The 21246-nt window shown below is 41.6% G+C and overlaps 2 protein-coding genes across 10 annotated transcripts in view; one reads left to right on the forward strand and one right to left on the reverse strand.

Moving 5' to 3' along the window:
- The window catches only part of ANLN (anillin, actin binding protein), a 28694-nt gene extending 28240 nt beyond the window's left edge, over nt 1-454 (reverse strand). For both annotated transcript variants that reach the window (XM_083826073.1, XM_083826072.1), the window contains exon 1: nt 316-454. In XM_083826073.1, the coding sequence (XP_083682199.1) occupies nt 316-333 (18 nt within the window). In that variant the 5' untranslated portion in view covers nt 334-454. The remainder of the gene's footprint in view (nt 1-315) is intronic.
- Nucleotides 455-10142: 9688 nt separating this feature from the next.
- The window catches only part of MATCAP2 (microtubule associated tyrosine carboxypeptidase 2), a 30492-nt gene continuing 19388 nt past the window's right edge, over nt 10143-21246 (forward strand). The window contains exons 1-4 of one of the 8 annotated variants that reach the window (XM_083823542.1): nt 11498-11637; nt 11782-12253; nt 14732-14908; nt 17501-18180. In XM_083823542.1, coding sequence (XP_083679668.1) covers nt 14836-14908; nt 17501-18180 — 753 coding nt within the window. In that variant the 5' untranslated portion in view covers nt 11498-11637; nt 11782-12253; nt 14732-14835. Of the gene's footprint in view, nt 11638-11781; nt 12254-14731; nt 14909-17500; nt 18181-21246 lie in introns of all 8 variants that reach the window. The other 7 variants (XM_083823545.1, XM_083823543.1, XM_083823546.1 and 4 more) reach the window with 7 other exon arrangements.

Raw genomic sequence — 21246 nt, forward strand, 5'->3', positions numbered from 1 at the left:
AGCATCCTTCCAAAGCCCCCAACCCTCACACAGACTCAAGGCAGCCAACCCCAGTCACCTCATAACACAAGCACACACCCCAAACGCACTATAACAGCTGACTTTTTTTTCTTTTTTAAAAAAGAGGAAGCGCGCCCGCAAATTGGAGTTCCCCATCTCAAGAGGCAACAGAGCCAGACAGGACGGGTTTCTAACGAGAACGCCGGCTGTCTTGGGAAGGCCGGGAGAAAAGCAGCCGCCGAAGGGCCAGACGATGCCGGCAGCCATCTCCCCGGCCTGGAGGCGCCGCTCCCCCCCGCCGCCCCCTGAGCGCACCTCAGTGAAGGGGTCCATCGCCGCCACCTCAGGGTGCCTCAGGCCGCCCCAACCGCTCCGCCGTTTGAATTTCAGCGCCCGCCCCGCCTGCGCATGCGCCCGCCCGCTCCTCCTCTAGTGGGCGGGGAGTGACGGGAGCGTTGTCCAATCAGCACGCTGCCCGCCCTGCTCTCCTGCCCCTCCTCTGCGTGAGGTGGCTTGGTCCGGTCGCCATGATAGCTCTCCCCACCCTCTATGGTAGCTTTCCTACCGCCTCTTCCTGTCTCAGACCAGAATAAAGAAAACCTGTATTTCTGTGAAATAAAAAACAGGGGGTGGCCCCCTTGCTGGCGAGTAGAGCGGTGGTGCCCGATGAGCCCCCACAGCTTGCTGGCAGTGCTCAGTAGCAGTGCCCTGGTGCCTTCCTGCCCCGAGGTTTTTGTTTTTACAGGCGGTGTTGGCAAAAAACCAGGGCACTACATATGTGAACTGGGGAGACTTATAACCCAGTGCAGTTGGAAAAGTTGTAGCCCCTTCTCACAGCTCTGACATTTGTCCTTGTGTTGCACCGCGTCACCAAACCCAACCCAGCGGCTCCTTGTTCTGCTGGCCTCTTTATTTCCTCACCCCCTTCTTGAAAACGCCGGTGTTCGGGCACTGAATTGGCAGAGGCTTATCTGGTGCTCAGATCCAGCCCTTGGCACTGTAAGAAATGGTCCAGCAATTCGTGCCACTAAGGGGTTTTGAAGGGTTAACATTGAGGCCTGGGTTTAGGCGAGAAGAGAACAAATGGATTTCTTCGGAGAAAAACTGCTGACTTTGCACGAATGTGCAGTAACTTCTGACAGCCGGCCAAGAGACCACTAGATAAGGAGGAAGAATATGAGCCTCCCTGTCTCCCTGTCCGAGCGGCCCCCGAGAAAGTAACAGAGACTGATAAGCAGGTGCACCTGGAAGGACGTCGGATTCGGGAAACCAATTATAATAACCTTGCCTCTTTTAGAAGTAGTAATAAATATGTATTAGCCTAGGAGTATAAAAAATTAGATGCCTTACGTAACGGGTGTGCGTCCCGGTGGAGCAGAGACTCCCGGCGCACCCAGCGCTGTTTGCTTGCCTCTATTCGTTTAATAAATTGTAAACTCTGATTGTAATCCTATTTGGGACTCAGTCATTTATAACAGCACCATCTCGCTCATCCTTGTGTGTTACGTGCCATCTCAACTACAGCTTGGTTCTTGTCACCAGTATTCACCCCAGTAGGCTGCTCCATGTCTGACTGCATGTATAATTAAAACCTGTCTAATTTCCAGCTTATTCATTACATATTTGCACTCCTTTATGCCTTTTTGCTCATTATTTTTCGTGACCTTGCATGAATACCCTTCTTCCTTAGCATCATGCTGCTGGCCTCTTGGATTACATATAGGCAGCAGTCATTTCCTCTTCCAACCTTTGTTTTGCTGGATAAACCACGCACTTTTAATCGTTGCTCATTATAAAATCTCTCCAATGCCTTGCTAGCAAGCAGCATGGAATCAATATGCAGCAGAATCTAAAATTACAACATTGAATAACCTCTGAAGGGATCTTCAAGATTGGACATCCTGGCCAGCAAAAGTCCTTGCATTGCTCTCAGATGTGTGAGGGTTGGAGCAGTCCGAGGTCCAGGCTCAGAATTGGTCATGTGCCAGGCTGCCAGGGAATTAAACGGAGACCCATCATGAGACTCATTCGTAATCTCTGAACCAGCCTTTAAGGTGATAAGAAGGGAGAGGCATCATTTCAAGATGGGACTAGTTGAAGCTATCACTGGGAAACAATAGAAACATTCCTTTAATTGATCAGTGAAAAATCAGTGCAGGCAAATACCAGAAGACAAAGTAGCCAATATGGAGTTCAAAGCCCTGGACTGAAAATAAAGAGAGGGAATTACCATTAAGTCTTTTCTCTCTCCTACCACCCCAAAAGAAGAAAGTCATGCACAATTTGAGCCCCCCCCCCCCCGTATTTTTTTTATTACAAAACAGAATTGCTGCAATTTAAACGGTTTTTTTTGCTTTACATGTGGATCTGTAAGATTTATATAGAGCAGTTCCCATTGCCATTGATGCATTTCCAAATGTGTTTTTATCCACTTCTGTCATTGTTCAAATGTCAGGACACAGTGCACGATGCTCTGCCTAAGGGCCTTATCCAGCTAGCCAAAATAGCGTGAGCTGTGCTGTCAGCGTACATAACAATCTCATCTGCTATGTAATACTATAAAGAAGGAAATAAACATTTTATTCTGTAAAAGAAATTTCCCATAAAAATTATTTCTATGAAGTTTATTCTGAAAAATAAAATCAAGATTCTTAGAAGTGCATAACTGCTTACAAGGTTAATGCAACATGCATGTGACAAATTTCCTTTCCTTTTGGTCTCTACAGAGACAATAATTACTTCATTACTTTGATCCAGACCCAGGGGGACTCTGCTAGAATTAAATAAGAATAGTTACTTTCTCTGTTTATCAGAGGGTTATGTCTGTCTTCCAGAAGAGCAACAGACAGTAAATATAAGATTGGTATGCTGCTCAAGAGAGCCAAGGAAGGACACCGGTCTTTCTTGGGACTGGTGCCACAGAGTGGCTATGAGGTCCATTGTCTGCAGAACAGTGGGGGGCAAGGCCTGTAGCAATGTAATTTCTAATCGGGGTTATTTTCTTCCTAAGAATTAAATAGAACTAGCAAGTTATGGAAAAAATCAAGGGAGGTTTTGCAATCTGAAGGCATAAAGAAAGAGGGAGAGAAAGAAAGGAATGCCATGTTGAAACCAGTAAGACAATGGGCCAGCTCTGCCTACTAAACAGCTTTATATTTTATGCAAGCCTTTTGCATTCAAAAACTATGAACCCTTCACTGTCTCCTCACCCCACGTGATATGGTTTAAGATTTCATCTTGCTGGGGGTAGCTAATGAAGAATAATCTCTTCTGTAACGATAAATAACATACTGCAAAGCACTTGTGGCGCGCTTTTTTGCTGACTTGCAGTTTTCATGGGAATTGAGAACATGGGCACCAAAAACAGTTATTTGTCATTTAACATGGCAAGAAAAACATTTTTGCTTTCCCAGTTCTTCCCTTCAAATTTTTTAAAGCATAGTGACTGTTTTCAGGAGTCTCTCATCTTTCAGAGGGTTATAGGAGTTTGTATTAGCCCTTTTCAGAGTACTTTTTAACTAACAAGGAGAGTGCTAGCCAAAGATTTTGTAGGTCTGGCTTCCTTACAATACCAATACAATCACAAATGTAAAGTATTGAAGACAAAAAACGCTAATCCCAGTGTAGTCCACTGTATAGTTCTGTATAGTTCTGTTCTATAATCCTCAGAGAATATTTCCTAAAACTTTATTTCTGATGAGAAATGGAGTTCATGATTCTGAGAATAATATCCCACATTTTTTGCACAGAAAAATCTCAGTAATCATGTAATTCAAAGAAAAATACTACTTCCAACCTGTAAAAATCATTTCCTTTTCACAGCTAAATGATTCAGACTGAAAGTTGATGTTCAAATATCTTGCCCTTGCAAACAAATTTCAATCTACTGCATGGCAGTGCAGTACATTATAATACAGTGTGTAGTAATAGTCCTTGTAGTTTAGATTTACACACAAAAAGCATTTTAATAGAAAATTCACTCTTCAAACAGTAGTATAGGCATGTCACTGGGAGTTTACAGACTCTGGTGATACCATCAACTAAAACTCTTTGCATCTTCCTTTGAGGTATTCGTACACATTGACAAGATACCCCTTGAGCCTTCTCTTTTCCAGGCTGAACAGTCACAGCTCTCTAAGGAGAAGTGCTTCTCACTAAATATCCTAGTGTGCTGGCGTATTTGACCCGGGAAAAGGTAATTTCACCGCCAGACAGGAAATAGAAGGGTTGGCCCATAGTGTGGCAAAACACAGTGGTTTATTAAATGATTAGAATAATTTATGGTGGCCAGCACTTAAGATCTGTTCTCTGCCAAGCCGAAGGTGATTATACTGCTTTTGTCAGCTCATATGATAATCACACATGCAAGTTAGTCTGGTATTATCCAGTAAAGGAATATAGTTATGTCGGGAACGATGCACGTTTGGTGAGTAAGTAACTCAGTGCAGCTGCAGGCATGATGTGGATTTAAATTAGGGTTCTCAGAGCATATGTCTGTCTTCCAGTAGCCCTAGGAGGAGATTCATAATCAACTCAACCAGACTAAGAGAACAGAAGACCACATAACCATTACAGCATAACTTTCATTTGGGACTGTGCTTTATCATACCAAAAGCGCTCATTCGTTAACCTGCCTTGGTAAGCACAGCTGGGGGGAAAACCCTTAAACTGCACATTTGCTGAGGGAATATATGTTAACTTTTCAAAACATACAGAATGATTTTCAAATAGCATGTATTTTATTTATTCCCTCACTTGTCCTTTGCAAAATATGGGGGGGATCCTCAAGAAAACACCGGCTTACAGAAGATACCATTTATAGTAGTGGTTGGAGAAGCACACTGTTACTTATATTCCACAATAAATTACCATTTCATGACATTGATGGATTAGTGTTACTGTTGTTAGAGATCAAATGCACCATCTTACACTAGCAGCAACTGAGGAAAAATCACTGTTACTGAAGCTGGAGGGACAAATGAAAATATTGTGGGGAGTAAAGGAAAAAAAAAGAGAGAAGATAGAAGAATGGCAGCTAGTAAGGCAAGATAACAAAAAATAGAAGGAAAAGACAGAAAAGAAGATAAATGAAAATGGAAAAATAGTGAAACAAGTAATGAGACAAACCTCATATTTCAATAACAACAGGAGATACTTGTCAAGTGGTCTCAATTTCAGAAAAAAACAAACAAAAGAACACAAAACCTCTGGTTAGTTGAACTCTGCATTTTTACAAGTCTGTGGGAGTTAAGGAACATTTGTCTTGTACTCTGAAGAAATTCATTATGTTCACAATTTTCTTAGTTTAATATTATATTTGTATCAATAAATCACTGAAAGTTTCTCAGGACCTTTTGTTTAGGTCTCCTGATCTCAATTTACACAGAAGACAGAGAATTACAAAGACTTCCTTCTTTCGTGTCTCAATTATAAAATACCTTCTCTTCTTTCTCCATCCATACAGTACAACTGTACAATTTGCTGACATAAAAATTCTGAAACAAAGGGCCTGAGAGTACTTAAGTGCCATTATGTTAATTTAGACCATTACGTTAATATACAGTACCCAAGGATTTGCTTGCAACTCTGTAGCATAATGCAAACAGAATAATTGCATTATCACATCAGCAATCTCACCAACCAAAACAGTATCATATTTTATAATCCTGAAAGAACTTTCTGAAAGATAGAAAAAGAAGGGGGGGAGGGTTCTTCTTGAAAAAAAACTTTTTTTTTTTTTTCACAAACAAAAAAGTATTTCATCAGCTCTAATCCCTTTTTTGAAGACTCAGTATGCTGTAAATTCAGCAGATGATACTTTTCTGACCTCTCTATTCTTGCCATCTTATCCTTGTAGTTTAAATAAATAAATTATAAGACACATAAAATATACCATGAGTAATGGTATATTTGGCATCAGGAAGCCCAAGGACAGTACCTACAAAATTACCTTGATGTTATTAAAATGAAAGTAGGTGCTCCAAGTGTGGTGCATGGCCCATATGCTTTGCTAAACAAAGAAACACCTAAGGGTATGAAATGGGTCTTACATGAGTTCATGACTTCTTGCTCGTTGCTTTTCGTGTCATTCTTTTGAAAATAAATCGTACAGTGACATGAAATCTGTGCAGTAGTAGCATGTCTACACTAGAGGGTGTTACTTGTACAGGATTTTAGGATGAATTTTGCTTTGGAAATACGTTTTTCTCTGTTTGGGGAGAGGAAGAAAAGCATACCTGAAATAAATAGTAGCTGAAGCTACAGAGAGAAAATCTACTGAAATCTGAACAAACACAACTAAAATATAATGGTGATGATATTTATTTTCCCCACAGCTACCCATGAGGGACACTGGTAATAGAGTCATCTCTGCTACAGGAGAAACTACATATATAGTTACACAGAGACTCTGTTAGAGATGAGTAAACATACCTGATATTTCAATCTGCTTACTGCAAAAATCCATTTTGACCTGGAAGAGAATCTAACTAAAGGAATATGAAAAGAGTCACAGTGACTCTTGGCACTCAACTCTCTTTCCTGCGTGGAGCAGCCTGCCAACCATTTACAAGTGGCTGGGTATGGGCAGCTTGTCTTCTAAACATCTAATCCAAAAATCTCTTTTGAATTCAGCGGATCTGTAAAAAGGCAAGATGATATGTGCCCTCCTCTGCTCCCCACCTCAGAGACCTTGGAGCGCCCACTCTGTGACTCCGATAATGCCGTGATAAAGTCGTACCTGGGGAACCTCCAAAAACAGAGATGAAATGGAAGAGAAAAAAGTCTGAAGAGAACTCTGTCTTGGCTTACACTTCTCCCAGGCTCCAACACTAAATGCTTCCATCAGCTGAATGACCAGGTACTGCTCTAAAGGGATTTTTCACCATGGAGAAAATAATTCAAAACTGATTATATTGCGGGAAAAAGAAGCAACATTGCTACAAACCGTGGAGGAACCTGCAAAGTAAAGGTAGGAAGCAGTGACAGGCGTGACTTGAAAACTGGAAAAAGAAAGTGGGGTTACACCTTGGGTTCTGCCCCTCATTGAGCCCCATGCTTTTCCTTGAAAACAGGACAAACCAGAAGACCACCTTCTGCAGGACAAATAAAACTCGTTCTGCTCTATAGATCCTGTCCTAGGTAAGAGGATTTGGAGGTCCAATGCAATGAAGGGTTTTGCTGAAAAAGTAGTTTGTTGCACTTTCCCCAGATGCTGGGTCTTTGCCCACTGAAGTCAACTGCAAAGGGTATCCTCTCCACAGCATGGGCTCTAGCTCTAGGAGAGCATTGACCTTCATTCTGCCAAGTATGATACAATCTCATATATTAGTGCACAAATTACATCTTGCAAAATGCTGCTAAGAGTGTTTTGTGTTTTTTGGATATCCCCTTTTCATTTTCTAACTCTGCTAGGCAGCCTGGACCAGCAAAAACCAGGAGATCAAGCAGACAGTGTGGAAGAGAAGATATGGAAATGAACGGCAATGAGGAGAACATTGTGCTTTTCTCATGTTGGTGAAGAAATAAAGTCCCCACCTGACCAGCCAAAATTTTCTATGCAAACATTCATTTTTCAACTGAAATTATCCTAGCGCTGCAGAAGAGTTGGAAGACAAAAAGTCCCAAAGACAAAGTATGAACATTTTGAAAATTCTCACAATTTGGGTCAGATTTTTGCCAGCCCCTGTGCTGCCTCCCTGGTGTCGGTGTGGCCACGGTGAGGTACCTCTGACTCCCAGGGGTACTGTCCTGCCCTTCTCAGAAAGACCCTGGCAGTAACAAGGCACTGCCATGAAAATGGGTGGACGGTTTGAGGAGGATAAGTCTGGGGAGGTGTCTTTGTCCACCATCTGTGTTGTAAGCTATGCATGCATGGCTGTGACTGATACATTTATATAACCCATGTCTCTGCCATAGGAAAGGAAGTAGCCCCTTCCTTCCTAGTAGGCTTTTGTGAGTGTACAAAGCTGAGCACATTTTTCCAGGAAATGACTTCTAGAAATCCACCTTCTCCACTGACTGAGCTAATTTCCTTATAAAGCTGTATATGCAATACATACTTCTGATTTTTTCCCCCTTACTGATCAAGGACAATGATTGGTTACATTTCGAGGTTCACATCATGGATTTTACTCTGCTTTCATTTCTGTGAATGTTACTAAAAGCTTTGCCTGCATTTGGTTTTTCATTGTCAGGCTGGGTTTATGGTATTGAGCCTCCTTGGCAAACAGCAGGAACAAATTCGGCGGACAAATCAATCCAAATACTGGAGCTGTAACAAGTTGTACTCTGCAAGGCATCTTTAAATAGCAGTCCCATTGAATAGTAATGTTTGTATGAGTAACGCTCTACAAGCATGTGCTGCCTTCAGTGTGTACCAGAGGTGTGGGATGCAGCTGGAATCAGACAGCAATGTCAGACATTTCAGAATGAGTTTCTAGAAAGAGTGTGACTGGGAGGGTGGTCAACTGGAGTCACTTGGTCAAAGAAATTGCTTGGTCAGAAGATACGCAGCCAGCTAAGTCATTAAGTCGCGGAGGGGAGGCTAATCTTGCCACTCCAATGGCCCCGAAGCTGTGCCAAATTATGCAGTTATTTAAGTACTCTCACTCTCAGCTTGCCTACTTCCTCTGTCAGCACAGAGAAGTGAAAGGAAGATGGAGTGAATGTGAGAGATGAACAAAATAAAGCAGACATTAAAATAAGTTTGTGTATATTTATACATATATATATTTAAAACCCCAATGCACATATAAGCATACATATTTATATATACGTGTTTGAATTTTGCAGTGTTAGCTTTTGGCAAGTTTAGAGATGAATAAAATGGATCACTGCTCTTCTGGGCCCTACATGCTGCAGAGATTACTGATGCTAATATTCTTTCAAAGATACTCTTCTATGTACTAGACATTACAGTATTGCTGGCCAGGTAAATATGAAATAATTATCTCTGAAAATAATGGCATGCTGAAGTTGAGCTTAAAATACAAGATGCACATGCCATCTTTAATTCTGTCTCTAACAACAGGCAAGTGATATCCAGATACAGATTTTATTTATGTTGTGAAACTGTATTGTATTAGATGTACTCCACAGTGTGGCTCTTGTCAAAACCTTACTGTTCGTCCCCATGTCATCTCACCTTGTTGCAGTGCCATCTGTGCCAGCCGTACTGCCAGCTTCCATCCCTGCAGACTTTCAAACTCAGATGCCTTTGAGGTCAGAACTGTTACAAGTACATTAAATACATGTATGTATATATATCATTCTTGTAATATATATTGAGATACCTAGCATTTTTTTTTTTAATTTTTATTTTTTGACTGAGCTTTCTATGTGATGTTTTTAATCACCAAACATGACAAAGCTTGCTCTGAGTCAAAGAGGCATATGGGGGCAGCTGGCCTTTTAGCATTTCTTCTCTGTGCCTTCTGCTGCTGCTTTTGTCATCCTTGTAGCATGACCTAACAAAACCTTCAAGCCAACCTGCAAAGCAAAAAAGCCAACAGGGGAAAAAAAATGCTGGAGGCAGTAGATTCAGGTTTGACTGAATGCCAAAGCACTTGTTGGAAAAGGACTCGGGCACAAGGAGAAGGGGGCAGGAGAGAGGAAACAAGAAGAGGAGGCAAGCTCTGGAGGGAGTAAGGAGAAGGAATATAAGCATATAACACGCTTAGCAAAAGCTGGAGCTACTGGTTTCATTGGTATGGCTTCCAAGCATAAGCAAAGTATAATCTCTAAAATGAGAATTTAGAGTCTAAACACCAAAACTGACTGGGGAATTATGGTAAAGTGGTATATTGACTTCACATTGTAGCAGCCATCTACCCTTTCTTTACCTGCTATGCTGATTATTTCCACTGCTTGAACTGGTTCACTAATGGGTTTATTTTTTTTTCCCCTGTAATTCTCATATATCACAAGCAAACTGTAACTAATAGTGATAGCTTTGTCTACCTACATTTAAAACTGTTTACTCAGTTCCTGCAATTTGAGATTTGGAGACAAGCCTGCGGGTTCCAGATACAACAGCGCTTGCGAAGAGGTTTTTTTAGGTTAAACTTGGACACGTTAACAGAGCGTGTATCCCCGCTGTTCCTAAAAGAATTCAAGTTAAAAAGGGCATCCGGTCTGACAGCTAGGTATAGCTGTGCTTTAGTACTAGCTCTTGCATTAGGCTCTGAGAAAAAGAGACACCTCAGTCTTGTCATAGCTGGTCTTAAGAGTCTCTCTCTTTGTCTGTGAGGCAGTACTAGATCAAATGAAAATATGCTTTAAAGGTTTTATTTTGTTGTTTGTTTGTTTTTCCTTAATACCCTATACTATAACTATCAGACCAGCACTCTGTGGGGCTAGTCCAGCCACACAGTTTTAGGGTTGCCTCTGTACAGGTTGCTCTAAGAAGGATTTGTGAAGTTCAATACAACTCGTTCAGGTTGGGCACAGAAAGGGCGGGACAGAGACAGGGGCTCAGAGCAGCATCAACGAGAGCTGTGGACTCTCCACCCCTGCTTGTGGTGGCACAAACGGGTCCCATACGTTGCAGGATGCTGTTACGGAGGGATGTGTGTGTGCACTGTGTTGTGGGTGTGAATGTACTAACAGGCGGGAAAGGCAGCAGACATTTTGAGCAACTCAACCAAAGCAGTGTGCTGCCTCACAGCTTTCCTCTCCTGGCAGATCACTTCATTCACATAAGGTATGTTGAGCAGTGTTATGCCTGTAAGTTCCTTTCAATTAAATTACTTCCTCCACCAAGTGCTGGCCATTTAGAAAAGTAAAATGCATTAACAAACTAAAATATATTCCAGTGCAGTCTGACTGTAGTAACACCCTTAGGCTTGCGGGAAGGGTGTGAAGCCGTCCTCCACCACACCTTCATGAATTGGTTACACAACTGTAATCACCAAGTTGCAGTAACTTACTCCTATCAGATGTTTAATAGGCATTTTAAAACGCGTGCAGAGTACGCTTCAAGGAGTGAGAGATTTCACAAGTAAAGCAACAGCAGGATGCAATACAAAGCCCATCTGCTGCTTTACATTCCAGCAATTGCTCACCAAATTACAAAAACCTTCCTTATTACCAGTATAAGGCATTGCCCCACACTTTTGCCCCACTTTCCTCAGCAAGCAATGGCAGCGCTGGGGTGTGCTCTCCCAGGACAGTCCCAGGCCTGAGGGCGCTTGTCCCCTGTACCCCATGGCTGCTAGGCTGATAATTATCAATTACTATCAATTAACAGCGACGAGGATCATTGCTAATTGTCAGTGCAGCACAAGGCGATGGCTCGATTCAGTGCGAGCTGTGCCCGCAGGGCTGCCGCAAATACTGACACGAGAAATCGGGGGTGCTGCGGCCTGATAAGGCGGCCCCCCGCTCTACAACTCCCGGCGTGCTCCTCGCTCCGCCGGCGCCAGCCTCCGCAGGGTTCGGGCGGCGCGCAGCATGCTGGGACTTGTAGTCGGCAGCGGAGGGCGGGCACTCGGCGGGGGCGGCTCCTGCGGGGCGGTGGCGAGGCCGCGACGGCGACAGGGACGGGGACAGGGACAGGGACGAGGCCCGGGTCGATCCCCCGGGGACTGCCCGGCTCCTCCCGGCCCGGAACCATGCTGGAGTCCATCCGTGTGACCGGTGAGTACCGCCCCGGGGGGGCCGTGGTGGTGGGATCCGAGGGGCCCCATTCGGAGCCGACTGCGCGATGTGGTGTTTCGGGGTGAAAACCTGCACCCCAAGAGCTTGCACTTGTTTTTTTTTTTTTTTTTTTTTTTTTTTTAGGGTAGGAAGAGTGCATCTTGAATATCATTGCCATTTTAAAGGAGGAAAACCAAACTGCACAGCCCGAAGGCATGCCAGCGCATCCTGCAACTGCTGGCTGTGTTGGAGTTGGCAGCCCGTTGATCGGACAGGCAACTTTGCTCGTCCCTGAAATTACCCCTTGGGTCTGCAGCTCAGATTTAACCTGCTCAGAGTTAACCCTCTGGACAGATGCTCTGTTACAGGAGGAAAGCAAAGAGGTGGATATTTTTTTGGGGAAAAAAAAAAGGTCTTAGGTAGCACTTCAACATTCCCAGCATCATACAGGCTCTATTTATTAAATGTCTTGGTGTGAAAGCATTAGACAGCTCAGCACCAGTCTTTTTTCCAGGAGCTGACTAACTGGCCCTATAGTTAAATAATTTCCAGGTATTATAGGCAGAGCTTCCAGTGCTGTCAAGTACAAGTTGCCCGACGCTTTCTGTTGAAACTGGTGAGTGTTTGTAAACCTTAAAGGCATTTATAGTAGTAAGAAAAGACACTACCACCAAATTTTGCTCAGATTCTGTTACTCCACAAATAAGCCTGTAGTATTGGAAAGTCAATGGGACATTATAGATTCATGCATAACCCTCTGCATAGCCTGTTTGTTGCAGAATATGCTTTCTGCAGCCTTCTGCACCCCCAAACCATGCAGTCTAGAGCTAATGAACTAAGTATAGGTTTTTAATCTATTCACATTACCTGGATACTGAAGATAAATGTATCTGTAACGTAATTTAACATTTGCAAAATATATCAAAGGAGAAATCTTACGTGTCATATTCTTATATTTTCTTCTCATCTTTCAGCTTTGGGCTTTGCTATTTTCTTATTATTTGTAGGCAGACCACAAATTATTTGCATTTGAAAATCCAAGTTGAGCTATTGGAAGTGTTTTCTCATTTGGGGCGAAAATAAATTCAAACATATTCTAAAATGGTAACGATGAACTGAAAAACTAAAGCAGTGTCTCAGACGATTACATTCCAAGGGTAAGCACAGATCTCCAAGAACATCTCTGCTACATGCTGTAAGAAGCACACTTGCAGTTTGGAAAGGATTTGTCCATTATGCATGTATAACCTGAGTGACAGGTGCTAAAAAACCACTTGAGCTCTCTACGTTTTTAGAGTGCGGCTAGCTGGGCAGATGGAGATCTGTGCCCACAAATACGTCATTATTCACCTCATGTCACCTATGGAGAAAGTATTTTTGAATCCATTTGGATAGTAACAACCCAGTAGCCTAGGTGAAGAAGATTTTTTTTCTAAAATGCTATCCAAAATCTAGTAAAAATCTTATAATGAGGTTCTTATTACACGTATTATCAACATAATAAAGTATTAGTTCAACATATCAAATGGAAACCAATGATATAACCTAGTTTCTGAATTTGTCATAAAATTTAACATTTTTTTCTAACAGCCTCTGACAAGATTAGGCAGTGTGTGTTGCCACAAGATCCAAAGCTAGTGATGGGATAAAAGGTGTGCAACATAGACATGCAAAGTATTTCATTAGCACAGAATTAAGACGAGATCTGTGGCTCCCACACACCCTGTGTTAGCAGATTTGGGCTATGTCCCTTCTCCAGTACCCCTGTGACACTGGAATAGCTGCACATACACAGATGAAGGTGCACAGGTGTAAAATTCCCTGTAGTGACAACAAAATCACAGTTGTAGCATTTTGTGTGGTTCTGTGATACATCGGACATTTGCATCTGTGGCATGGAGCAAGCCCAGTATCGCCAGCTCCAGCAGATACCTTGAGAAGATGGGGTTGGGGCTAGGGCAGGAAGTGGTCCTGCTCATGTGCGGGGCCCCATACCCAAACAGGGTAGGTCTGGCTCTGCCCAGCACTCTGCCCTGCTAACCCACCTCATGGGGTGGCTGAAGCCAAATGCAGCTGCTCATAACAGGGTCAGAGTTGTACCCTGGCCCAGGACAGACCAACTTTACATTGAATAGGAGGGTTTTCCATCTTTTGGTCCCCTACTGATGTTATAATGGGGACAGGCAGCTGTTCTGCCCCTTCCTCCTTCTTCTACATTATCGCCTTCCACTCCCAAACCTGGGTGAGTGTTTGGTTCAGTAAAAAGCTAGATCCTGGTGAATTATTACTGTGTTGTTGCAGAGAGGAACAAGATAAAAATAAATGGAAGTAAGCATCCTGGGAAAGTCTTCTTAGGAGAGACTATATCGGTTTTGTTTTTTGTTTCTAATAGTTGAAGGACTTCGGGCTTTGTGACTTTTGAGCGTTTGGAGATGAGATCAGTGGAGAGAATCTGTGTGCATAAGTCATTGGTGTATGCTTTTTGTTGTTCTCTGCTGTCAAGATTGAAATGTAAAAAGTCAGAAAAAATAATACATATACAGCTCAGAACAGCTGTAACATACAGGGATGAGATATGAAAGATAAAACCTATATGATATGTAGTGTGATATGCAGCATGCAGTTATAGCTTACTACAATGACATCCAAGTTGCCTTTTGCAGACTTCTTAGAGGTAATCTGTTGACATCTCTCATGGTATCCTGTACAAGCTGGAAATCACTGCTATCCAGTCTGCATTATTAACATGGGCTGGTGATCCACTGGCTGCCTTACAACGGTAGGAGCTGTTGTCACTTTCTGAAAACACTGAAACACATTATCAGACCGTAGGCTGCACTGGCTTTATATCTAGAATACAAAACCTCTGTTCCAGTCACCAACCACTACTAGGACCTTGGAAACTCTTTAATACAGTTTAGTAAAGCAAGTTTCCTAGAATACAGCGTGTTTTTTGTTTGGGTAATGATGTCTGGTCTGTAGGTAGTCTAAAACAATTTCTATTATTGATTAAATTGACATATTCAAAGCTGAACTTCAGAAGCTTGGTGTGTGGCAACATGCTGTTGACATTGTCTCAAATATTGTTTCCTAGTTGTACAACAATGATGGCCACAGGACCAGTGAAAGAATTTGAAACAGCAGCTACACGACCTCTGTGAGAACTGTGGTGTTACCTGACATAATCTTCCAAATCTGATGTATTATGTGTTGATTCTAGATTTCCAGCACAAATGCACATTGAACAGTATCCTCCTTCAGCTGGGAGAAGGTTAAGTACAACCACCTTAGTGTGGCACCTTAAAAGCCCTTTGCTATAAACCTGCACGTTGCTATAAAACTGCACGTATAAAGTGAAAGATTGCACATACCAAAAATGTTGTCCCCCAACTCTGTATCAATCACATGCATGCAAAGCCTTCCAGGGAGAGCTCAGCACTCAACCGGTCGTGGCATGTGCAGGACAATCCTGACTTGTGATAATCAGAGGTTATACAGACAAATGTATTTATTACTGCCCAACAGTACTACTGAGCGCTGAAAGATTGCTGTCAGGAGCTTTTTATACCAGATAGACACTAGAGCTTGGGGGTGAGAGGTATGGGAGAGAAGGGGTGCTGTTTAAGGTCATTTTTGAGTGGTTTCTTAGGAAAAAAAAAAAAAACACTTCTTAGACACACTTGTATTAATTCAAATTAGTTCGTATATAGTGGCAATTTAAGGCTCACTCTGCTACTTGCGGCTTCTGAGAATTGATTACTAAAGAAGAGGAAGCATTACTGATGTTAACATTACATTAACTTGTTGTCTACATTTTAAGAAGAGGCACTTTAATTTCACTTTCAGTTTTGTCTACAGAAGCAAAGTCTCATGCTCAGAAATTTAATATTTCTATGTCCAGACATGGTGAAAACCTCACCTTTCATTTGTCCTTCTCCAAAGTAAGGATTCTCATCCTGCAATACTTAGCTCAGGCCCCAAATCAATCTTAAATACTTGCCAAGAAGAATGCAAGTGCAGTCGTCATGTTGTCCAAAAAGCACCTGTCATTATATGGCAGTTGCTTGCAGATAGGTGCACACACGCACACGTATATAGATAAATGCCCAATATCCTGACTGCATATTCAGTGCCTTCTCTGTGATGGGAACCGTGGTTTCTCATCGCTGCAGTCCATGGAAAAGCAGGATGAGACAGGCTGTCACACCAGGGGCGGAAATGATCCAGTAACAGCTGAACAGGAACACCAAAGTGCTTGCTCCTGCACCAGGCCTTGGAATAAAATTCTCAGACTTACCCTGAAACAAGCCCGAGCTCTGTAAGAAATGCTCACTTTAGCAGAAGAGAAGAATCTAACACTCACACCTCTCGCTTTCCAGCAGAGGAAGGTCCCAGGCTGCACATCGCTCATCGCGTGTTCACGCGTACAGGACCTCTGTCCTTTTGCTTTGCAGAACACCACCTTCAGGCAGGAGAACTGAGCAATACAAGCTTAACATCGCACTGACAGCTCCAAAAGCATGAAATACTTTGCCACGGGGCTTATGTTGGGAGCAAAACCTAATTTTCCTGTGAAAATAGATCTTGAGTTTAACTACTATTGACTTATTTTCCTTGGAGGCATTTAATGATCTTTTGCTAATGTTTCATTCAGAGAATAATTACTGTATGGAAAGCAATTACAGCTCGGCTATTTGCAACTATGGGTTGAAGCTCAAATCCCTTTGTGGACTTTTAATGAAGCTCTGGCCGTGCCTCCCGTGAATCCTCAAATTTTAGGTGCAGAAGTAGGAAGCATTTCTCTGTGGCAGGATCTACTTGTGCCCTTACTTTTGCTCTCCCAGTGCTCCAGGAAGACCTGGCTGGCAAGAGAAGGGCAAGGTTGGAACTGGCAAAGAAAAGTCACTTCTGTCTAACAAGCCAGCACAAGTGTGAAACACAGTTTCAATTCTCAGTGCCTTTTGCATGCTGCTGCTCTGCATCAGGGATTCCCTCTTTCCCTGATGCCAGGGGTCAGGGCAGGAGGAGAGGGCTCCTTCACTAAAGGAGCCATATTTGCTTCTTGCATACCATTTGGTTTACAGTATATCTTCTCATTTTCTTAAAGCCAGCTGTTGTTGTACAGCAATTTCAGTAGATGAAATCACAGCATTGCTTTAAGGATGAGAGGTATGCTTGAACTTGCTGCTCTCTCTTTTCCCTCCTTTTTCAATATACCTTGCTGTATGTATTAAGCAGGAGTATGTGAAGCACTGAGGTCTTTTAAGTTTATGCTGCTGTTTGTATGGTGCTGCAAATTGTCCGCTGTGGCTGGCCCACTCTAACGTTTTCATCCTTAGTGAGAGTAAGTTCTGTGAGTCAGGTCCTGCCTACGAGACCACACTGGACTACTTACATCACAGCACAGATCCCTGTGGAAAATCACCGTGTATACTGCCCACATATTCATGTGCAGTTTCTAATTTTTAAAATTACTCTTTATCCATGCAAAAGCCTTCTTTGCGTGATAAAGATCAGATATTGCTTAAAGCCAGAAGTTTTAACTGTGCACATTGGTAAAGCCATGCACAGAACCTCATTTTAAACAGGTCGGTTGTTCGCTGCAAACTGGTTGCACTAGTGCAAGATGTGCATCTGTACATGGAGGTGCTAACATAAAACACTTGTTTACCTGCATATTACAAGTCTCTATCCAGATGTGCTTGCAGACTTCTTCCATTTGTCTAGAAGTCAAGATTAACATGTGACTACAGTTAAGACAAGTTGTGCATTTCATTTGTTGTTGTTCTGAGTCTTTAAGATGAGTGTCACTGTATGAAACAATCAAATTTGTTCTCAGATTTTTTCCCCCTCTTTAATGCAGAAAAACTTCACTGGCCTAAGCAAGAGCTTTCTAAGAAATCAATCCTGAGTCCAGAACATAAGCTGAACATTAATAATGAAAACAGTCTCCAGCACCTGTCTCCTGGGGTCCTTAAGGACATTTTCACAACAGGAACCAGCAGCTACAATGTCCTTCTTCAGAGCAAAGAAGAGAAGAAACACCATGCTCAGAAGCAGTCGTCCACTCACCACAAGAAACACAGAAAAGCCACAAAGTGCTCTACCACCTCGCGAAGCAGCGAGCACTGCAAAATCAAAGTCCCTCTGCCTTTGCCCAGCGGTGGATGGTGCTGCACAAACAGGCAGCCCTCCATCTTCATCACCAGCCCAGGGTCTAACAGCATGAAGTTTGCAAACAATATTTCGGTTTCAGGGAACAGCATAGGACTGCCACCTCGACCCAAAAACAGAGCCAAGAGGCATTTCAATCAGTCAAAGCCAAAGCAATCCCAGTCACCAAAAAGCTGTGGAAAAGAGGGAGATGTCTCTGGCCAAAAACTCTGTCTCCTAACTGCAATCAAGCCTTCCAATGTGGAGAAAGAGAAAATGAAATTCTTCAAGTCAGATTTCACATACAATCCTCAGTTTGAATATGCAAACCCTGCTTTGCCAAACGTGTTAGCTAAACATAGCCAAGCATCTGACAGATTTCTTAAGCAGGTACAGTTACTTTTTTCTCATTTTATACTCTTTATTATTTCTTCCACACTTATAAAGATGTCATTTGGCTTTGTAGCAGGTGAAAGTTGTTCATCCTTATTTTCCTCACATACTGTTTGAAAAATGCATCAACAATGAGAATACAACAGTAAAACTCAGTCTCTTTTTTGAATGAAAAATTAAAGTCTGCCTAATTGTTAAACGATTCTATAGGATAAAGGCACAGTTTCTCATAATGGGGTTTACATGAAACACAGTTTAAGACAAGAAAGATTTTAAAACAATGAAGCAAATGTAGCACAGAAAAAAAAACACACAACAACAAAGCATAAAGAAGCTTTAATAAAAAGAGAAAAAGACTGTGTAGAAGTCCTCCTCTTGGTGACACAGGGATTAGGAGTGGGGGCAGTTACTTGATATTGTTAGCGACATTAATCATAGATAACAGCAAATCAACAATAATTTGTCAAACTGGATTTAATGCAAATTATCCCTTTTAAAATGAAGTAGCCTTAAAATGATTTTATGCATGATGGATGATTTTATGGAGCAAGCCTGTCACTGATTTAGCCTTCTTAAAAATAAATAAATAAACCACCACATCCTCATTATGAATATTCATTATCAAAAAGGGTGAATGATTCCTCAACATTATTTTATTTATTTTACTATAAAATTTTAGCAAGAAAAGCATTTCTTAAATGTTTCAGCTCCAAAAAGTACTGAACAATATCCTGCATTTCATATAACTGAAGAAGCAATTTTAACATAGCTGTAAGCCCAGCAGGTGGCACTCTCTCTTTTTCATTTACAGCTAGCTTTAGAAATTTTCATCTTCGTACACATTTGAATTTCATTTCATGTAAATTTACTATCCAGAAAAAGCAGCATGAATCAAGATTTTAATCAGCAAATATTGTACAAGCACTCACTTCTTCTCATTGCTGATGTTTTTCTATGCATGCTTTCCTCATCTGAAGAAGTACACAGGTATCTCGTAGAAAGCATTAGATTCAGAAGAGATGACTTGAATTGAAAGAAAATAAAGAATACAGCATCAGATTTTGGTCTGCAATAAGAACACAACTGCATATAGTCATCCTTTTCCCTTAACATTTTGTTTTGTGTTATGTTTTTGGCTTTCACTGGAGGCTGTAGTTATTTTAGGAAGCTTTGCTTTTTACAAACAAAAATGAAATTATTCCTAACCTATCTATAAAAGGTGCTTACAGAAACTTAATGCTTGCTCTTCTATGACTAATACCTGTGTAAAAACAGCTTTTCTCTGACAGAACTCTCCAATTTCATAGTGGGGTTCTGGGATCCTTTAGTTAAATAATATCAAAACCTGACATTTTAGAATTTTAAAGGATTTTTAATCATTTCCAAAATATTTTTACCCACAGCTGTGCCTGCTAGGACACTAAAACAGGTTATGTTTTCCTATCTTCCTTTCTGCTTCTGTGCATATCTGTGGAATCGATTAACGTAGCATTGCAGCAACATTTCTAGAAGATGAATCACACCCTACCCTGCCTTAAAAAAAAAAAAAAGGCAAAGAGCAACATGGATTTGCAAACCATTGAGAGTTCTGTAACAGGAAAAGCACAAGCCTGTGAGCAGCCCCAACTTCCCCAGGCCTCTAGTCAAATCAAAGAAAATTTTCAACCTTGGGCACAGTACACCCCTTTTTTCAATTGTCTTTTCACAGTCATGCAGTAAACATTTTTGAATTATTAATACATTTGAAAATAGTAATTCTAGTGTCTTTACTTCCATACTTTGCTCTATTTCTTTTTTTCTCTCCCAAACTCACCGTGTTTTCTTCACAGTAAGTTTCTTTCATGAGTCACACAATATGTGCTCTTAGAGAAGAGAACTTGAGAATAATAAAAAATAATATGTAGACTTGCAGCTTTTCACTTTGATTGACACCTCTAATGTTTCAGAAATGGTTCTTTAATTGCTGTATTTCAAGGTCAGTGCAACAGCTGTGTGCTGTAGTTTATTATTATTATTATTATTTGCTTTTCTTCTGGCTCAAACTTCTTGTCCTTGGTTGTTGTTATTAACACAAAATATTTTTGATTTTTGCACACATGCTATAGGTAGAAATATTTATTTAGAAGTAATTTTCCCCAGTGTTTGCAGAGCAACTGACTTTACAGTTGGAGATTGCTAAACTAAAATTAGCAAAGAAGATGCAACATCAAATAATCTGCTTGTGAACACCTGTATTCCTTGAACTTTACATGAAGGCAGGAAAGCTGTTAATATATACACATTTAAAGTAAGTCATTTTGTTGAAGGAATAATCCATCCTATAAAAGTTGTACATCCTTCTCCCTTGCACTTAAAAGAAAATAGCAATTTTGAATTAATAAATAAATAAATTGTGCCACATTCTGTTTGTATTACACACACACATAAGTTTTTAGTAGAGGTAGCCTACAATTAGGTGGAGCTGGAAGGCCAAGTGACAAGACATTCAACACAGCAACCCCTTGCAGCATTCAGGTCGTGTCACAGACAAAGCGTGTTGAAGTCTCAAGAACGTGTCACTGGCTGTAACGAGCACTCAGCTGTAAGGCATGTCATTTTCTGCTACTAACTAAACCCGCTCCCAAACTAAGATTTGTAGATAAAGCATATTAGCATGCAGTGCAAAGCTGACGGGGCCATCCAAGTGTCACAGTTCTCGGGGAACTACACGGGCTTCCCTCTTCCACTAGGACAGCACTTCTGGTGGTACTACAGTAGGAACATAGGTTTGTTTCAGAACGCAAACTCATACAAAAAAACACATGAATATTAACTTTTAATCTCTTGCAAAGTACTTGAAAAGTTTTTCATTAAGGATATTTCTGCCAGATCCAGATTACTAAAACATACTCTTCATCACGCAGAGAGCAAGCATGCAGAGGAAAAGCCAAGGCAAACACTGAACAAACCCCCAAACACTACAGCCTAAATATGCTATCCTCAAAAAGTTGCACTTACCTCTCTCCCTCCTTTCCAGTTGCACCCAAAGGGGAGGTGCAGCCACCAGTTTATGGCTGTTGATCG

The sequence above is a fragment of the Anser anser genome, assembly GCF_964211835.1.
Source record: "Anser anser genome assembly, chromosome: 2".
NCBI classification, from domain to species: Eukaryota; Metazoa; Chordata; class Aves; order Anseriformes; family Anatidae; genus Anser; species Anser anser.